We start from the raw sequence: 982 nt of genomic DNA, 5'->3' as shown, positions 1-982 counted from the left end.
GCCAGGATGCTGGTGGCCTCCTTGGCCACCTGGGCACACACTGCTGGCTGATGTTCAGGTGGCTGTCAGTCTGCACCCCCAAATCTTAGCACTTTTGCTGATCCACAGAAGCAGAAAGCAGTGTGCAGAGTGGTTAACACTCAAAGGGACTGACAGAAGTTCCTTCAGGAGACTCCTTCCAGCTGGCTCTACAGTAACAGCTGGTTTGTGCTGAGGGCTCTGGGGACAGAGACCAATGGCCTCGGGGTCCTGGACTGGCCCAAAGCTTGGCAAGCCCATGTCCTGCCTCACCCCCAGCAAACACTCACCTAGGGAGTCTGGGATGCCTGACAAGCGATTCCCTGAGAGATCCAGATCTGTGCAGTTGTGCAGATTCCCAACTTCTTCGGGGAGGAATTCCAAAGCATTTTCTGAGAGATCCAGCTCCTGTAGCTCTGCCAGCTCCCCAATGCTCTGAGGTAAGTCCTTCAACTGATTTTTCATAGCAGAGAAGAAAGTCAGCTTGCTCAGAGAGCCAAAGTCCTCGGGGAGTGCCACCAGGCTGTTGTGGCTCACCAGGAGCCCACGGAGGCTGGGGAGGTGGAGGATGCAGCTGGGAAAGGTGGAGAGGCTGTTGAAGCTGAGATCCAGGTGGGTGAGGCACTTCAGATTTCCAAGGTCTGGTGGCAAGCTCCTCAGGGAGCCATGCTGACACGAACCAAACTCATCCCTGGCATGGCCACCTAGGTGTGGGGAGACATGGAGGAAGAGGTCAGTGTGCTACAGGGAGACCTCACCAGCCCCACGTGAGACTCCTCAGCACAGACCCAGCAGATGGGGTCACAGTCAGCAGCACTGAATACAAATTACTCAGAAGTGGGTTTTCTGCTCCTTGCCTCAGTTTCCTGGCCAGTGAAAGGGATATAATGGTGAAGAGCTGTTATGAAATCAAGAGATGCCACAGTCAACCAGTAGATCTCTGCTGAAGACATCTGGAGGTGAA

General features: G+C 54.5%; 1 protein-coding gene across 1 annotated transcript in view; it reads right to left on the bottom strand.

Annotated features, from left to right (window-relative positions):
- Positions 1-722, bottom strand: part of PIDD1 (p53-induced death domain protein 1) — a gene marked incomplete at its 5' end in the record, with an annotated part of 12,184 nt that extends 11,462 nt beyond the window's left edge. Inside the window, one exon of the mRNA XM_008935399.1 lies at positions 309-722. Within this exon, the coding sequence (XP_008933647.1) occupies positions 309-722 (414 nt within the window). The remainder of the gene's footprint in view (positions 1-308) is intronic.
- Positions 723-982: the final 260 nt, after the last annotated feature.

This window comes from Merops nubicus, unplaced genomic scaffold (genome assembly GCF_000691845.1).
Source record: "Merops nubicus isolate BGI_N331 unplaced genomic scaffold, ASM69184v1 scaffold24272, whole genome shotgun sequence".
NCBI lineage: Eukaryota > Metazoa > Chordata > Aves > Coraciiformes > Meropidae > Merops > Merops nubicus.
Note: the sequence above shows the minus strand (reverse complement) of the source record. Positions and strands in the feature narration are given on the sequence as shown.